Source organism: Oreochromis aureus, linkage group 10 (genome assembly GCF_013358895.1).
Source record: "Oreochromis aureus strain Israel breed Guangdong linkage group 10, ZZ_aureus, whole genome shotgun sequence".
Lineage (NCBI taxonomy): Eukaryota > Metazoa > Chordata > Actinopteri > Cichliformes > Cichlidae > Oreochromis > Oreochromis aureus.
In genome coordinates, this window is record NC_052951.1 from 14,624,893 (window position 1) to 14,642,488 (window position 17,596).

The window sequence follows — 17,596 nt, forward strand, 5'->3', positions numbered from 1 at the left end:
AATGGAATCTTACGTCTACATAAATACTTAATGAGATATTTGCAATTCACTTTGGTAATTAATGTCTGAATTTATGCCTAATTTTGCTTCCAGCATCACTCAGAGGATTACAGAGGTGTAGTAGGAAGTCAATATTTGCCAGAGAGCTTTCACTAGGTGCACAGACCCATGCCACAAGTAGATTGGGCATGCATATTGAGTGCAGTTTTCCTTACATTTGCTTCTATAGGCCTATTGGAATTGTTTTCATAGTCTAGCAGGCTCCATTTGGAGAATGGCTGAATATTCAACCTCCACTGGTCCTCTAATAGAAAAAAATGATGGATGAAAAGAGGAGAGCTAAACAGCTGGAGAAAAATAACCATGTGGTACATTAGGTGCAAATGCAGGACTCATTGTCATTGTAACCCAAGAACCTGCTTGGATAAATTCTAGATAAGAGGAATAATTTCAGAAACATTTGCAGTTCACTGAAGCGTGAAAAAAGAAACCAGTCACTGCAACAGAGGCATGCTTGAAGACAAGAAGACCTTGAGCTCTGTCTAAATGCCTCAGTGACAAGCAAACAAGGACTCCATGTATGATTAAATGAAACATACCAATGCATTTTAAACAGAATATCAGGCTCACTTTTTTGCAATCTCTTGCAGGTTATTCTTAAGTATTTTCCTTTTGGTAACTTCGCAGTTGAACTCCTGTTTTGCTCTTTCACCTGCTTATTCGGTTTATCCAGATTCAAAAACATTTCTTTAAGCTCACCGCTGTGTTCGCTGGCACAATACTGAGTATCACTCTATGATCCCTCCTGTTTGGTGTCAGCTGTGGAGTCAAGAAAAACAGTTCAGTCCTATCCCTAGCAAGCCTGAGTGTGTGCGCACACGTGTATGTGTGTGTGTGTGAAATCTGTACACGTTCAGGCAGTAATTGCTGAACCTGTAGCCTATCTGACCACTTCTCTGTCCTTCCCCAGGGTATCAGGTTGACTTTTACTACCAGCAAGTCATTCATGCTGAATTTCTTTAGCAGTGCAGTGCTGGTTGTGACCCTGATGTGATCCCAAAATGTTCCATTTAAGAGAATACAGTATCTAATCTGTTAGGAAGAGGAAGTTGGATTGGAGGGGGACGGTTTTAAGTGGCAACCCCGTTACTCTCATTTTTTAATGATCAGTGCCGGTGGCTTGTGATTATAGACTAGGATACCACCAGCAGTGACATTCCACATAAGTCATTTGGCAACTCATCTTCATTCTCACCATAGGGATCATAAGGATAGACCACACAACAAAAGTGTTGAATATCGTCCTTATAATGTATACAAATTTCCATTGTAACAATTACTGAACCAATTACATGAAATTGATACTGGATCCCTCCTTTCTTTCCATTATTTTTTTTTCTTCTTTTCTCTTCCTCCCAACTAAACAAATTTTCTGTCTGCTGAATGGAAATGTAATACTCTTATTTTCACAGGCCACTTTGTTATTATGTTTTCTGTACTCTGCATCAACTCCTGAGTCATCGCCACATCTCTCACATTTCTACCTGTTACCTGTTATGTTTATATTTATTCGGATGCTTCGTGGTCGCCTCGCTTCCTCCTTTTTCTGCTTTAGCAGCTCTGTGGACCAACATTGGATTTTCAGTGTGCGTACACCGGTGCAACACGTCCCTGCACTGTCTTTTCTCCTTATTTATTTTCTTTTATTCTGCAGTATTTGGGCTATTTTATTATTTATTATCATTTTATTTCTCACGACTTAAAAAGAAAGCCCTTCACTCAGCACGATGGAATATAACATTTATTAATGTTATTATCAGCTGTAGATAATAGTGTTGTTGTTCTCTGCTGCAGCAATTGAATTGTCAAACGCCACACCACATTGCCATTTATACCCACACCTACTGTCTCTTCCTGTCATGCCTTTTTTATATTTTGAATTGGTGGTTTCATCTTTTTTTCTGCTTTTTTTATTTTATTGCCACCCACCCACTCACAATTTGTCTGTCCTAAGCACGCACGCACACACACACACACACACACACACACACACACACACACACACACACACACACACACATATACACATTCTTTTCATATCTTAGTGAAGACATCTAATTGACATAATGCTTTCTCTAACACTAACTTCAATCCTAACCATCAAAAATGAATGCCTAACCCTAACCCTCAGCCTAAACCTAACCATAACCTAATTGTAACCCTGACACTAAAACCACATTTTGAGCCTCAAACATTCCTTCAAACTCGAGGGGACGGGCTTTTTGTCCCCATAAGTCACTGCTGGTCCCTACAAGTATAGTGGCATGCCAATTTTCTGTTCTCACAAAGATGTCTACGTACACACACACACACACACACATGCATTCAAACCTCCTGACATAAGCTGGTGTGCTGTATTTGTCATGTTTGTTGCATATTTGTGTCCTTGATGCATTTCTGCAGTGTATGTCTAAACTATGTGTCGCAAGAAAAGAAAAAGAACCAGCAGATGTTAAAAAATTAACTTGTGAGACTATTAATTTGTGGGCTGTGTTGTAATAATTTACATTTTATCCATAAGATTTTTGAACAATGTTTACTTTTAAGTACGTTCATTAGCACCAGCTGTGTAGGCTGGAGTAAAACATGGTGCATTTGTAATGTGTCTCGTCCACCCACTTCCCACAATGATTGACCAGCTGTGCGTCTCTTTCTGGAGAAAGAAGTCAGGGTATGAACTTCTTTCTCAAGCTGTGTTTTACTCAGGAGAGATTGTCTGAAAGTGTGCACCTTTATTCCCCATCTCCGCTGTCTACGGCAGTTAGCTTTTCTCCCCAAATTTGTGTGTGGCGATTTGGAAAAGCTATCAACACACTGAATATCCATTAAGGTTGAACTTTAGTTCATTTTTTAAATTGAATTCACAGCCTAAAATTTTATGACTAAGGCTTTGGTCATAGAACTTGTCATATAACCTTCAGTCTACCTGGAATGTCTGATGCAAAGTAAATAGTTCTGTGATTGTATATCTGTCTAATTTATATAGTGAGCACTTATTTTAGGTCACTTTCACACCTATAGTTCGTTTTCTCTGGTCCGAATTAGTTGACGAGTTTGTAAACTTGTAGCTTTTTCCTGTGGTTTGGTTTGTGAACTTCAAGGGAACCAAAATGCATCACTACAAATGAGAATAAAAATGTTCAGTTCAGATGTCTCTGGGGCAGGAGCAACAAAAGTAAATAGATGAAGAAGGTGCTGCATTCTGGATTATTGGAAAACAGAATTTACATTAATTTCATGGCTAGTTGCTGCACATCTATAGTACTTTCCCACAGTCAGAATAGAAGCATACGTGGCTACGGGATGTTTTTTAGCTCAGACTTGTAACGTATGCCTGGTAGTTCGTTCGGATGTGAGTCAAATCACGTTCAAACCATAAATGAACCGCTCTGGAGTTTGTTTGGAACCGTACCAACACCACCTCCTCCAAAGGGTCTTGGTGCGGTTGTTTTGGTCCGAGTGCGAAAACTGTGTTCCCATTTGCACAAACAAACCACACCAAGGGGGGAAATGAACCAGATTTCCATTTAAATGGACTATACAACTGTAGGTGTGAGAACAACTTGAGAAAACAAACCAGAGTTCTTGAAAATTATATGTGTAAGATTTTAAAAAATTGTGTACCAGTAGTTTCATGTACACTCACCGACTAGTTTAGGTACACCTTGCTCGTTCTAGGTGTGACCCTATTTTCCCTTCAGAACTGCTTTAATTCTTCATGGCGCATATTCAACAAGGTGCCGGAAACATTCCTCAGAGATTTTGGTCCATATTGACATGATAGCATCACACTGTTGTTGCAGATTTATCAGCTGCACATCCATGATTTGAGCTTTGTGACATGGTGTATTATCCTGCTGGAAGTAGACATGAGAAGATGGCTACACTGTGGTCATAAAGGGACGGACATGGTCAGCAACAGTACTCGGGTTGGCTGTGGTATTCAGACTCAGCTGGTACAAAGGGGCCCATAATGTGCCCATCTGCTTCATGGTTCAATGTGTTCTTCTGCATAGATTGGTTGTAACGAGTGGATCTGAGTTTTACTGTTGCCTTTCTATACCCTCCAAGCAGTCTGCTGTGTGACTTCTGGCATCCACAAGGCATTTTCTCATGCTTCAAAAATGCTCTTTTCTGGACCCTTCTCTGTAACCCCTAGAGATGGTTGTGTGGGAAAATCCCAGTAGATCAGCACTTTCTGAAATACTCAGACTAGCCCATCTGGCACCAACAGCCATGCCCTGTTCAAAGTCACTAGAATGACATTTCTTCCCCATTCGGATGCTCGGTTTGAACATCAGCAGGTCATCTGCCTGAAGGCATCGGGTTTACGTCATGTGACTGGCTGTTAACAAGCAGCTAAACAGGTATACTTAATAAAGTGGCCAGTGAGTGTATTTAACTGATACGATTATGTATGATGATCAAAAGCAAACAGTACAGTAGTGTCTCTTTGCCGTTGTATTGATAATAAAGTGTCAATGATGTTTGCTGTCACTTCACCATAGCAATATACTGCAGTCTAGAGTCATCATGTTAGATGTATGCATGTAAGAACTATGCTGTATGCATCCCACTTTTATGGTATCACTACTTATCCAATGTTTTTTTATCGACAGAAAAGTATGACAGCAAAATAATTTTAGTTGTCAGAAAAAAGAACAACAAGAGCTCAAAATTGTGAAGAAAAATTTAGGGCAGGTGAAAAGAAAGGCTATTGTTTTCTGCCAAGTGAACCAGTGACAGTGCAGACAGACCTTGTTAGATTCCATGTATCAGTCTTCTTCCAGTGGTGGAAGAGAGAAGTGTATAATGTATCTGGTTTTGCCATCGAATTTGCTCAGGGCACCACTAAATGAGATTAATTGAGCACCCCCAGTGGCTCCCAGACCAGATTCTGACCCTGATGGGTAATTGGCCTGTTGCTTTTAATGAAGAAAGTGCATGTTACCCACTGAGGAAAGCCATTAAAATTTACAAGCTTAACTGTAAGCACCTTGCTTAGACATTGAGACGTCGTTATTTTGTGATCAATAGTGCGGCCTGTTTGAACAGGGAGTAGCTGACCTAGGTCCAACCACACAAACACAGACACACACACACACACACACACACACACACACACATACATGCATTGAGGACTCTAATTTGTGTTCTGAAGCATGTAATTCATTGAACTGTTATTGTTTTTTGTTTTTTAAAGTCAGCAATAAATCGGTGATATCATTCAGTAAGATCAAAATCTTCACAGAAAAAAAAATTAGAGGAAGTAGAGCAGGTCGTTTACTAATCAGAAGGTTTCTAGTTCAATTCCTGGATCTTCTACTCTACATGTTAAAGTATTCGTGGGCAAAATGCTGAACTCTGAGTTGCTCCTGATCCATCAACTTGTGTATAAGGGTAAAAGTGTTCTGACTGCTCAGATAATATATTAAAGCTCTATATAAGTCCATTTATCAAAGCGTTTGGGCTGAATTGAGTTTTTTAAAGCACTGTGATGGTTCTTTTTTTATCGTCATGTTAGTAGGAGTTCAAAATTAACAGTATCCATGACAAGACCTACTTATACCCAAGATTTGTGCTGAATCAGCTTAAAATTTTTCTCAACAAGTGCAACAAAATTACATTTCTTGACTAGCATCGCATAGTCCCTCCAGGAAATAAGGATTTGCATGTTTCATCCACCCTGTCTCTGTTGGCTTAATGCTGCTTCAGAAATGTTGAGTGTTGGTAAGATTGTTGAGAGCAAAGGGTGTGGGTTAACGGGACACACAGCTCAGATACGAATACAGAAGGGTGCATTTGGCATAACCAGAGATGGGCAGTAACGCGTTACTTGTAACGCGTTACTGTAATCTGATTACTTTTTTCAAGTAACGAGTAATGTAAGGGATTACTATTGCAAAACGGTAATTAGATTACCGTTATTTTCACGTAGGAACGCTGCGTTACTGCGTTACTAAAACCGTGATTTTTTTGAGAGCGTCTCATGACAGTGACGAAGCGAGTGCGACGTTCGTGACAACAGCTGTCTGCAGATCATAATATATCGAGTGCGGGACAGAGTGTAGCATGCAGCGTTTAAAGCGTGGAAGTACTGACCTTATTTTGAGTTTGATTCCATAAAAGTGACAAAAACATTAGTGTCCGTTGTGCGTGGAAGAAAACTACTTTTACAGCGAAAAAACCCTAAACTTCCAAGCAAGCACCGAGTGTACTACGACGTAATGTGAAATTCACAGAGAAACTCATGGATTCTTCCACTGACCGCTGCGGCACACCTGCACCAGGGTAAACCTCCTCCGCCTACCCCAGTCCTGCTTTACAGGTGAAAATAGAGCAACAGGACCGCTAGTCTTTGATTTTATTTATTTTCTGCTGTGTTTTACTTGCATCTATTTGAAAGAGTGAGTGTAAACACAAAAAAATATTTTATTTTATATGCTGGAATGTGCAGAAAATAGGTTTAAATGTTAAACAAATTTCTTCCAGTCAGAGAATGTTGCATATAATTTAATTTTGCTTGATGCATAAAGTTAAAAGATTAAAACTAATAAAACAAGTTTTAAAAAGAGACTTTTACATTTGATTACATTTTGTATGATGAATTATGCAGAAAAAGTAGAATTGGGCTGAAAGATCTATCGCTTTATCACCTATTCAGGTTGTAAATCGTGTTTTTAAAAAGTAACTAAGTAACTAAGTAACTAAGTAATTGATTACTTTTGAAAATAAGTAATCAGTAAAGTAACGGGATTACTTTTTGGGGGAAGTAATCAGTAATTAGTAACTGATTACTTTTTTCAAGTAACTTGACCAACACTGGGCATAACCAATGCATTTAAAAGTGTGATTATTTAAGAAATGATGTTTCATATAGATGTCATTAACTGTTTGAAGTTAGGTTTATATTCAAATGTCAGCTCATCCTCTTTTAACTTGGAGAACTCATGCTTAAATTCAGCCAGTCAAACTGTGCACTTGTCATACGCTATAATATGAAATTTCTCTTGCTCGAGATTTATTTATACTACCTGCCCACACATTGTAGTGATATCTTAGAGTGAAAATGGCTCGTAATGAGTACACAGGACTTGCAGCACAACACTTATGTGCATGATGTCTTTTAGTAGCACATACCTTCTTGTTACTTTGTGTACCAAAATACTAATATGTTTTTTTAAACATCAAAGCAAGCTAGTGTTGACCACATATATACAGAGTCTGTGAAGCATCTGACACGCCATACCTGACCCTGGCAAATTGCAATTCATCTTGTGAGGAGGGTGTCAGTTTTTATGACCTTCCTATTCCCATGATAAACCCGTCTATCAGAAGGGTTTTCTTCCAGCCTGAAGCCTTCTCATGCTTTAGGGAAAAACTTTGATTTATTTGCTGTAATGCACTCTTTCTTGCAACATCTACCTTTAGCAGATATACCTAACTGTAGCAGTCCCTCATCTGCAGGATACCCAGTAGAGGCTGTAATTCCCAGCAGACTCGAACACACATTATATTTCTCTCTGTGACAGAGATGAAATTGGGCCAAACTTGCGTGAAATGCTCTGCTTCTGGTTGAGAAACATCCTCAAATGAGAAGAAACTCAGTTTGACACAACAAAGATTATTTCCTCTTTCAGACAAATTAGCTATTTTATGTTTTATTGTAAAGCCCGGGAGCTGTAACTGTGGGAATTATTGACAGTAGCCTGTTTTTATTGGAGACTGACTCATTAGATCTGACTGGATCAGTACAGTACCTCCATTTCTTTGTGTTCCCCCCCCCTCTTGAGATCGGGTGACTTTGGGACATTTTTTGAATATTAAACGCAGACATCTCAACATTCACTCAACACCCTCCTTTTCAAAATCAAACATATAGTGAGTTTCATCAGACGCGCGCTATGTGACGTGCAGTATAAGCATCCTTCAGATCTACTGTCGCTCAACTCTTTTACTCAAACTGGTTGTAATTGATTGTAGCTGCTGATTGTGGTTTTGATCACTTAATTGAATCACATAGTGCTATTGCTCTTTTATGTGTTTTTAATAGATTTTGTGTAGCAGTGGAGTTCTTTGGCACAAAGAAATAAGCTGCAACAGGCTGAGGCTGTACTTGTCTGTATTCATTATTATTGGCTTTGTTCTCTGCAGGGTAATGAAAATATAAATAAACACTACCCTCGTTGTTTAAATACATTTTTTGCCACTTGGAATATGTCTAATTTCCTAAGAAATAATTTTATCCCGCTTGACACCAAACTGAACGGTCTTAGTGAGTCATTGCAGGCTCCGAGTACAGCTGACGACTGGTACATAACTTTGTTTGTGTCCCTAGCCCTGAGAGGCACACCCTCTTTTGTTATCACAAAGTATTGAATTTTGCTGTTTGCTTGTTTGTTTCCAACATAGACCCTTTCCTTTTCAGCACTCTCCAGCCTCTAGCCTGCATGTATTTTTTAGCTGTAACGTCTTAGCTTGAGTCCAGGGACCGCAGAAGGCTTAAGGGGCTCAACATCACTGAAGTTACCGAGGCCATGGATTGTGCTAGAACATCTGTGCGGGGGGGGGGGGGCGCTTATAAGTTGTTTTTTCCCCACCAGCTTCTTGGAAATCAACACAGGTCTCAGAAAACTAGTGAGACCCTCAGTTTCCCTTTCTGCCCAAAAGCTAAGGAATGAGGTGGGGTGCCAGGATTAGGGCTGTATGCTAAAGCCATGTGTTGAGGGCCTTTTGCTGGAATCTCTAGGCTGTAGATGGTGAAAGTGACCTGTGATAATGTGAACCAGAGCTAAAGGCAGGCTTTTCAGTTCTTCATAACACTGACAATTCTCTCTTGCTTTCATCTCCATGTTCCCCTTCTTGATGCTTCATTATCTTTGGTAATTGATTTGCCACGTGATTCATAATGACTGTGCTGTGCAGTATTTCCAATTATTCATTGCACGCTCTTCTTTCATGTCTTAGGATGTTGGGATGCTGAGGAGAATGGAGGCTGTACCTAGGCCGCGTGCCTAGCTAACCCATGAAGAACTGACAGGAACAGTGCTGGATGGAGGCCAAGACACTGGATGGCGAAGACGAGGAATCACGCAGTGCTGTTTGTTCTCTTTCTCAGCCAATCCAAAGTAGATGCAAAGTGTTCTGTAATGTGCCTCGGCTGTTCACTCTGTCACGTGTCACCCAAGGAGAGATGGCAAAAAGAATCAGGATAGACAGTCAAGGCTAAACAAACTCTTATTTCTGCAAACTGTAGGGTTTTAAAACAATTCTAGATATATAGATAGCTTTTCCTCACAGCTGTCTGTTGGATTCATTGGAACTAGAGGCCTACACTAGATAATAGATAGTCAGCATCATGTGCAGCTGTAAAGGAGCAGCTTCCTGGTTATTGTTAGCTGGATTGGTGCTAACAGGAATAGCTTTGGAATATGAGGGGGTTCCTGGTCAGTGGACACGTTATGGCCAGTGGGATGCTAAGACAACAGGTGAGCTGAGCTTTATTCTCAAAACCAACATCAGCAAAGCCCTGGTTCTCTATCTCGATGACGGGGGAAACTGTGACTTCCTGGAGCTTCTCATTGCGGACGGGAGGCTTCAGTTGCGGTTTACCATTCATTGCGCAGAACCCGCCTCCCTGCACACGGAGACCCACATCAACGACCAGCGCTGGCACAGAGTCCTCCTCGCTCGTAATTACAGAGAGACCAAGCTGGTGGTGGACAACGAGGAGAAAGCGACTGACGTGAAGTCCAAGAGAAAAGAGATGGTAGTGGTTAGCGACCTCTACGTAGGGGGAATCTCACCTGACGTGCGCCTCTCGGCCCTGACTTCCAGCACTGTCAAATATGAGCCACCCTTCCAGGGCTTTATTGCCAATTTAAAACTAGGGGAAGCGCTACCAATACTGCTGGATGGTCAAGCTGTCCATAATGATCTGGAGTATATATGTGACACACATTCTCCATGTAGCAACAAAGGTCTGTGCTCCATCGACCAGGGAGAGGTTTTCTGCGACTGTATCAGTACTGGCTACCGGGGAAGGTACTGCCAAGAAGGTGAGAAAAATACCATGTGTTTCCATGACACAAAGGCAGTAAGATTTTATTTAAATTGTGCTTCTTTCGGATTAAAAAAGGGATTGTCTGACTGAGGCAGTCAGTTGTAAGGGTAAATGATAAAAGTCAAAATACAGTGTGACAACACCGCAAGCATGAAAATTACAAAGTCAGCAATTAGAATTGTGAGCTGTTCAGCGATGTCTAAAGTATAAATAGTTCACATATCTTCACATACCTTCCAAATATACAGTGCATACCTTCGCCGAGCTCCTGAGGATAATCAATAAAGCCCACTTAACCGCAATCCAGGCCAGAGTACACTACTCTGCTTAGAAGCTGCTTAGAAGCTGCTCGCCTGCGTGAGCTCAGCTCTCTCAGCGGTTATCTTCACAAGTCAAAGGATAACAGCTTTCTAATGTGATAGCTGTTTGCATGTTTTCAACACTGGCACGTTGAACGGGCCACCAAATGGAGCCCCTTTTCTTATTTTGGAAAATCTGCTTAAAATAAAAGGAGAAAAAAAGTGTTTTAAAGGAGCTTAGACACTTCTGGTTACCTAAGGTATAAAGATCAGAAAATGGAAGTGATTAAAATCTTTTCCACTTTGCAAAAACACATTAGGGTCCCTCTTATAAATGTTACTCGTGACTGTTTGCTCAGAAGCTTCGCAGCCTTCTTCCAAGAGGCTATGCGATGTCCTTAGTGGCTAAAAAGAATCCTGGCAGGTTTTCTTTAGATCATATCTGAGATTTCGCATATGGAACATTATCCATCACAGATGTGATACAATACTATCATTATACTGAGTGAACAAATTACCGACTTTCAAGGCTCTGGGTAAATCATGTGTCAGCAGCATGCATGTCGTGACATAAAGAAGAAGCTCGAGGAAGGCATGGCATACCCATCAATGTTCGATGAGATGCAGATAGTAATCTGGCTGTGGATTAATTCTTCATATTCTGTCAAGATTAAACATGTCTGTCTTTCATTCACTCCTGCAGCTGTCCAGAGAGAAGTAGAAGGTAAGACAATGCATTGTTATATAATGAGCATAATGATGAGCATAATTTGTTTGCCGTGATGCTCTTATTCGCAGAGGCTATTACCGCAGCATCAGTGGGTGAGAGTGTGTTTCGGTTATTATCAGGTTGTTATTGTCAGTTTGGACTGCAGTTCTGACATCCTACAAATTAAGCTGAACGGAGATATACTATCACTGGTCACAAGGTCACTGATGAAAAAGGGCCTAATGTGCGGAATGCTCATTGTATATATAATCACCGTGCTCAAGGTGACTAGAAAGGTCTGCCGAGTACGTGGGTGTCACACAATAGGGGTTGCATTTATATACTGCATCACAGAGAAAGCAACTGTACAGAAATGCTTTGCTTTAATATTTATACATTCTATATTTTCCTCTCCTGGCAGTGCATATATTTCTCAAGTAAGCTGCTCTAAGGTTTATTAAGTCTTATATTTCTCTAAGGTAAATAAGTGTGTTAAACTCTAAAATGATGGCATTTTTTAACATTAATACATTTTGATAGTATTTGAAATGTATTTTTTACATAGGTGCCTTTTTTCTTAAAAGAGACACTTGTCTCTGAATTGCCAGCATTTTCAGTCACCGTAATCAAACGGGACTGGTTTCTAATGAGGTGCACATACTGAACGGAAATGAAGATTGAGAGCCGCTAGGAAGATTTGTTTAGTTGGCATCCGAGCGAGACATCCATCTCCTCGGTAGGAACTGCCGGTTCTGGTGAAAGGACAGCCCAACAGACTCAGGACACCAGCACAAGGTGTGCCGGACTGTTGCACATGATAAATCAGTGTTACCGACTCGAGTTGTGCACCTGTACACACCTACTCTCTGAAGTCCTGCTTGCGGCGCTTACATTCGGAGTATGACAGCAAAGATAAAAATGACATTTTCTTCATCTGCAGTCTTCTCATACGCCTGTGTCGATTAAATATACATGGTGTATCTGGGTATATTATTAGATGCAGTATTTATATGATACATGATTTGTTACAGATTCTCTCAGTGCAGGATTTCAAACTTATGCGGCTCTTGGTTTGTACTTTTCACCAACAGTTAAAACAGGATTCATCGCTGCACAATTTGCAGAAGCGAGCATTAATCATTGTTAATATTAGCAAAGATGGCATGGCTCTGCTCACAGCAAGCAGGCACGCTTTATTAAATGACATGCTGCAAAGAGAGCACATCAGAGTGTTTATTGGATTAAAGCTTGACATGGAGACAATCCCCAAATGCAGAATGCATGAAAACAACAATGACGGGAAAAAAAAGAAATACTGACCAGATGCTTTTTTAAAAATTTCCTTCATATCACTCATACACTATTCTGCAGCAAATCTCTACCCTGCTGGCCTTGCATCAACAGAAATAGACTAATCTATGCATTATCTAAATTGCCTCTCCCCCCCCCTCAGAGATGACAAAAATGGTAACCTACATGCTATATTTGGTCTTGGCTGTGTTTTAACTGGTGCAGGAATTAGCCTTATTTGTGTGAGGAATGCTTTAAGCCAGCAAAAATCTTTTGGCACAGCAGGTGAGTCGTCCGAGTTGTTCATCTACAGTATGCTGCACGTGGGCCTCCCATCGATCCGTGCGGACAAAGGCCATAGTGGGGCATGCTTAGATGCCAAGAGAGTGCAGCATCCTCTGATGTTTTGTGAGCAAAAAAAAAAAACAGGTCTGTGAACAAGAGATAAGAATAGCCACCTCACAAGGCGCAGCGAAATCACTCAAACATATAGGGGAACCTTACGCAACACGCACTGCCATGTGCAAACACACTATCATTGTGTTATTTCCTCTTCAGATTTTCAGTTGTAAGCACAGAGTAATGACGCACTGAGAGCTACTGGGATGATAAGGCAAGCGTCAAAATCTTCGAAAGAAAGGACACGAGCGGTCCTGGTGGGTTTTGCATCTCTTCAGCAGCACTGACCTTGGTCTAATCCCTCATTACAACAGGCTTCATAATACTGTACTTTTCATGCAAAAACAAATTTAGCAAATCCTAATCCTCGTGAAATGGTTCTTTCTTCGTAGTTGCTTGCTAATTAATGTCACAGTAATGACTGAGAGGTCCTTCAACATCTGCATTTGTTTTTTCATTATACTTGTTTAATTAAACTTACAAAGGTAGCCTTGCTTACCTTGTTAGAAGCATTTCCAGAGTTAATCGTGTTATAAATGATTCAGAGAAATAAAACTATTATGTTTTTTGTTTTGTTTTTTTGGCAGTCCCGCTAACATAAATTCAGCTCTTTTCATATGCTAAAATGTTTCGAAATCATGCTAGTTTCTCTCAGCCTTATATATTTAATATAAAATATATATATGTATATATTTAAATAATAATGTGATTTTACAAGTGGAAAAAAATCAATGAAAAGAATCCAGAGCTGAAGTGTTGGAGGAGGGGAGTGAGGGGAGTTAGAGGTCTAAAGGTCAGCAGCAGTGCACACGGATTAGCCTGTTAATACAATGTTTTCGGAAGCACCAGGCCTTCCTTCAGTAGCAGTGTTTGTTCGCATGTTTTTAGGTGGTACGTGCACTCTTTAAACTTTTGCTGGGTATATTTGCACATGAAATCGCACAGGTCAAAAAACTTCACCTGCTCCAGGAATCTGTGGATTCAAAAACCCTCGTCATTCACCGAGTGAATTACTTATTTTCAGCCAGCTCTAACTGGGATGTTGCCAGAGGTGCAATATTCTTGAGTGCTTGAAAACACAAAGAGTTGTTCAGCAGCAGCTTTTCTGGTTGTATGTTTTCAGTATCATAGATTTACTCGAGGTCAGGAGGTGCAGATGTTAAGGTGTGCGTAAGCACATTTAAAAAAAAAAACATGACTAGTAAACTATTGACGTAGAACTCGCATGCTATTGTAGAGCATTGTGACCAATACCATCACATCCACAAGTTAAATGAGTCTATTTCAGAGTACTTTTTACAACAGCAATAACAAAAAAACCCACCTTTTTTTGTACAATGAGGCCAAGTTAAAAGTATCCTAATAGTAGCATTTTAATAAAGTGATATTCAGTCGCTTGGTTATTAATTTTTGCTTATTTTATAGCCTACTTTCCAGTGTATAGCTTACTGGTAGGAAGGATAGTTTATATCCATACAGGCTTTCCCTTCTAAAGGGTATTAGCCAGTTATCTCTGCATTTTCACACACTGAGATTTGGATGTAAGGCACAGCCAAGCAGGATGCACGTATTCGATGGGTGGCTGCCTTTGTACAAGGGAAGCAATGGCACCACTCCTAATCCCCTTATAACTCATTTCCTAGGAAATGCATACATTCTCAAAGATTACGATGTTGACTTCGGTATTTCTGTTCTGGTCAACAACATCCATTCATCTTACTCACGGGTGCGAGTCACTTTTGCTTGACCCAGAGCTCAACAACAAGTAAGTGAGTCAAAATTTGTTTCCGTCAAAGCCTTTTTCCTCATCTTCATGTAAGTGAAAGACAGAGATATTTGCCAGCTTTGGCTTTTCTTCTGCATATGCTTATTATTTGGATGAAGGGAACCTCATTCCTGTCCGTGAGGACCAAAGGCAAAAGCATGGAAAGAGGATTTTTATTCTTCCCGCTATGTGAGCCAGTGGTGGCTTACAACAACAGTGTCTTTGTTACAGTTAATGGCACTGTATGCAAGCCTCCTTTGTCGCCCCTTGAAGCTGATGCTGTGGCTCATGTATGCTGTGTGATGCTCATAGCAGAATGATAGACAGAGGATAGAGGCATCTTAATCTAGTCACATCTTAGTACTGCTTGTGAGAATGAGATCACCTTAGGGGTGATGAGGGTAAGAAGAGGTGACATCATTTATGTATATGTACGTTGGCCTGTCATTTGCAGTGCACAGCCGCAGTGGGGGTGCACACAGCAGTGCTTTGTCTGCTCTGCAGACAGGGCTGCTGGTGAATCCTGTCTAAGCAGAGGCTCAGTCACTGGCTTTGCAGTGGCACACTGTATCAAAAGCCTACGTGTTGGCAGGCAAGGACCTTCCCAGGGGTAATCATGTCCATTCCACACCAGGAGTTGCAGCATTAACAAGCTTGTTGAGTGGAACATGCGAGGAGATTTGTGCAAGAGCAACCTGCCCCCTTCATAAGGTTTTACCTAATGACTGAAATGGGGCTGGAATAGTGAGTAAGAGACTTGCTGTACAAGGGTCTTAGAGTGCTGATGCACTGATGAGAGGTGTTTGTGTTGGCTCACACAGTGGGGCTCATCTGCTCAGCAGAAGTGTTGCATTGTGTCAGCCCCAACTCTTTGATATCGGGAAAAGCAGGAGAGGTAGGCTACGCCATGCAATTTCTGCCTGACCTACTGAGATGTTTGTCTGTGTTTCGCTGTCAGTATATAGCACACGATGCATTGAGAGACTGAAGCTGGTTGAAACTGGATCAACCTTTGATGAGCAGTGCACGCGGGCTAACCTGCAGGGTTTTGACTGCAGTGTCACTCACAACAAGCACATGACACAAAAACAATGTTTGTTCTCAATATTGCTTTTAGAAGGCATTTCCATGCAGTATTTATGAGTACTATAATATGATCTCATGAAGTAAACTAACTGTTAATCAGTGCAATTAGCTCATATGTTCAGCACAGGAGCCAGTGCATTCAGGCTAACCCCTTTGCCCTGCCATATGCCATAATGTGGAGGCGTGATGTGTCATTTTTGTCTTTGGCTGACAAATTAGAAGATGGTTAATAGTTAGTGAGGCTTTACCAGAGTGCAGCATTGCTTTTTTCTTTGGAATTAAAAGGTTACCTTTGACAGCCTTAGATGTATTGGTGTTTATATTATTACATTAGGGCACAGTCTTCAGGCTCCACTGTCAAACCCCGCTGCATTAGATGGTAAATCATGAGAATAAAAATATGAATGAGAGCCGCTAAAGATTTAAAGGATAGGAAATGGTGCTTCGTCTGTCCTTTTATGAAATGGTGCCATCTGAAAGGTTAAATAGGCTCATCCGGGTTGGCTGAGCACTTACATGCCAAATACTCGTGTGGAGAAGTGGAGATCAGGAGATAGAAAGATCACAGAAATCCATGAACTAGCATTACCGTGGGTGATTTCTTTCTTCTCCTTTTTTTTTTAAACATTTGGTCTTTACAGTAGGAGCAGTTTTATGTATAGCTGGTACATCTCAAACGCTGTCTGCATCAAATAAACATACAATATGTGTTCCATTAGAAAAAAGCATCTATGAGAGCAACTACCTGTGAGGGTTGCACCTGTCAAGATGTTTTTTTCTCTCCTTGCCTTCCCTTTCCTCCCTTGAGATGTTTGTCTGTTTTTAGTTTGATTTCCCCTTTATATTTTAATTTGAACTTTGACATCCGTACCTTCCCCAGGATGTCTGTCACAAACTGCAGTCCAACATTGTGACAATGCTTTTGTTCTCCCGAACCTCTTTATGAACTTCCTGTTTTCGTATCCTTTTTTCTGTTCTTTCCCTCAAGGTCTGGCGCACCTGATGTTAAACCGCCAAGGTATGGGGTCTATTGGTTTGCTTTTCCTTCCCAGCCACCTGATCACATTTCCCTTCCCCTGAAATCATTTTAGTTAACTGTGCTGCACTAATATTTCCTCTCCTCTTTTGTCATATACTTGCCTATTCGTTTTTTGCTTCCTCTCATGTTATGCTCACTATTCATAACAATTTTTGTCCGTCAAACCCTTGTCCTGACCACTGACTGAGCTACTGGAACATCACCTTTGACCTCTGCAGTTATTCGCCAAGGTAATGCATCTATGCTCATTTGGTTTCATGGTGTTTTCAAAGGAAACAGGTGTCAGTAATAAGAAAAAATTATATTCATATATATATATATAGATATAGATATATCTATATCTATATATATAAATAAAAAGGTATCTCATCTTACAAATGTAAAGGTCTGCAGAGAAGGGAGTTTATTTATGTAGGTGTTTAGACAGCCATATTATGTGAGGACTTAGTTTGCCTTTATTTTAATTCTTAAGGTTGTTGTGTGCATAATTGAATTTTCTTTCTGTTGCACTGATGTCTCAGACGTGTTATCACTGCGTTGCTGATCAGTGGGAGATTTTAAAACAAAACTAAACACTGTTGGAAGGTTGTGGGGTTTTTTCCTAATGGAGGATATTTTTTCAGGCAGAGGTACCACTGTGGTCCTTTGGTTGGAAAATAAAAAAAGCAGTAACATTGTGTCATGCATATGTGAACAAATAACAATTATACCAGCTCATTTACAGGTGATGAAAGTACTGAATTTAAAACTGAATTAAAATAAAGCGTAAAACATTTTCTGCAAGCCATACTTGGAATATAGGCACTTTGAAAAAGGGTGGATGCACTCTGCTGTGGTGAGGCTTTTGCATTTCCTCCACGCGCTGTGAGATTTAGATAAACGTCAT

At 40.4% G+C, this 17,596-nt stretch overlaps 1 protein-coding gene across 5 annotated transcripts in view; it reads left to right on the plus strand.

Annotated features, from left to right (window-relative positions):
• nrxn2a (neurexin 2a) overlaps positions 1–17,596 on the plus strand; it is a 128,049-nt gene that overhangs the window by 17,101 nt on the left and 93,352 nt on the right. For 2 of the 5 annotated variants that reach the window (XM_039618668.1, XM_039618672.1), the window contains exons 2-5: positions 9,028–10,118; positions 11,126–11,146; positions 16,660–16,689; positions 16,929–16,940. In XM_039618668.1, coding sequence (XP_039474602.1) covers positions 9,419–10,118; positions 11,126–11,146; positions 16,660–16,689; positions 16,929–16,940 — 763 coding nt within the window. In that variant the 5' untranslated portion in view covers positions 9,028–9,418. The remainder of the gene's footprint in view (positions 1–9,027; positions 10,119–11,125; positions 11,147–16,659; positions 16,690–16,928; positions 16,941–17,596) is intronic. The other 3 variants (XM_039618669.1, XM_039618670.1, XM_039618671.1) reach the window with 3 other exon arrangements.